The 1,591-nt window shown below is 36.3% G+C and overlaps 1 protein-coding gene across 1 annotated transcript in view; it reads left to right on the plus strand.

Moving 5' to 3' along the window:
- The window catches only part of LOC103609737 (putative coiled-coil domain-containing protein 144C), a gene marked incomplete at its 3' end in the record, with an annotated part of 7,715 nt that extends 6,132 nt beyond the window's left edge, over window positions 1-1,583 (plus strand). Inside the window, exon 2 of the mRNA XM_008594023.1 lies at window positions 1,296-1,583. Coding sequence (XP_008592245.1) covers window positions 1,296-1,583 — 288 coding nt within the window. The remainder of the gene's footprint in view (window positions 1-1,295) is intronic.
- Between the last annotated feature and the right edge of the window lie 8 nt (window positions 1,584-1,591).

Here is a 1,591-nt window from a genome sequence, read left to right on the forward strand (position 1 = left end):
TAGTATCTGTGCCAGTTATTTATTGCTGACAATATACTACTTCCAAATTCAGTGGCTCCAAACAATATTTGTATTATTCAGAAGCCTGCAGTTTAGGCTAGGCTTAGTGGGGTCATTTTATTTCTTGTCTACTTGGCATCAGCTGGGGTGACTTGAGGCTGGTGAATAGAATCTTCCAATGGCTTCTTTGTTCACAGTTGTTTATTGGCAGTTCAAGCTTACTTTTGGCTGGGACTTAAGCTGTGGGCAGTTAGCTGGAACACCTACCTGAGGGTTCATCTTGTGGCCTGGGCTTCCTCACAGTATGGTGGCTGGATACTAACGTGGGCTTCCATAGAGAGGGATAGTCATGGGGACACTGTCACATTGTCTAATTTTGTCATAGAAGTCCCACAACAGTTACACAATATTATGTTCACTGGAAACCAACTACTAAGGTCGTACTAAGCACATATTCAGGAGAGGAAATTTCATGGTAGAAATGTCAAAGATTTTATGAACATGTTTTAAAAACCACGATTCTACTGACCTTTTCTTAATTATTACATTTAAAGGAACATAGTTCTTGCTAACTCAGTACCACTGAAATTCCAGCAAGTTATTGTTGTTTATATGCTCCCTTATTTTGTGGCAAGAGGCAAAGGATTACAATATGGTGCTAATTGAATTAAAGCATCTTTATTCCAAAAATGTGTGGATCATGTCCCAAAATATTATACTAAGAGATATACTTGGTACTTAACCCTCAGAATTATTATGTAATCCTTTGAATACCATTCAAATTAGCATAAAACACTTGGAGTTCAGAAAATGGCTTTGGTATTAGAACTTATATTTACAAGTTTTATTAATTAGAGTCTCATTTTCAAAGTCTCATTCTGGGAATTATTTTTTGACTCAGGCCTAAATAACTTGATATCATGTCCCTAAAACTTCTTTAGTAGTTACGGAGAGTAAAAATGGGGAGCAGGAATAAAAGACGTTCTACTAAGGTGATTTAGAATCATTGTAAGGAGGAAATACATGAAATAATCACAAAAAAATAAAAGTGTATGATCAAGTGCAAATGGGTGGACGATTCGATGAGATTAAGGAATATGTTTGCCCGGCTTCTGGTGTTTAGCTTGGTTCTTGATTTTCCGAGTAATTCAAGGTCCACATTCTAGGAATCTATTTACAGTATAGAGAACATTTCATTGCAAGTGAGTTTATTTCAAAAATTGTTATTGGGTTTGAGTTAGACTATCCTCAGCCTACTTCCTTTATTACCAAACCATATTATTTCATTCCTGCAGGTTGATGATCTTAGAGCACAACTGGAAGCTACATCCTCAGAATGTCTACGTCTGGATGAAGAGAGTCAAGTTCAACAGGAGTTACTATCTATGAAAATAGGACTAAAGAAATGCGAAGAACTAGAGAAGGCAAAAAAGAAGTTGGAACAAGAAATAGTAAACCTCATAAGCCATATGGAAATGAACATGGTAGAACGTGGTGAATTGGAACAGTATGAACGGGAGATTAAAGAAAGAGCAAGACAGGAGATATTAGAAAAATTAGAAGAAGTCAATCTGTTTTTACGGGTTAGTTT

This window comes from Galeopterus variegatus, unplaced genomic scaffold (assembly GCF_000696425.1).
Source record: "Galeopterus variegatus unplaced genomic scaffold, G_variegatus-3.0.2 Scaffold10025, whole genome shotgun sequence".
NCBI lineage: Eukaryota > Metazoa > Chordata > Mammalia > Dermoptera > Cynocephalidae > Galeopterus > Galeopterus variegatus.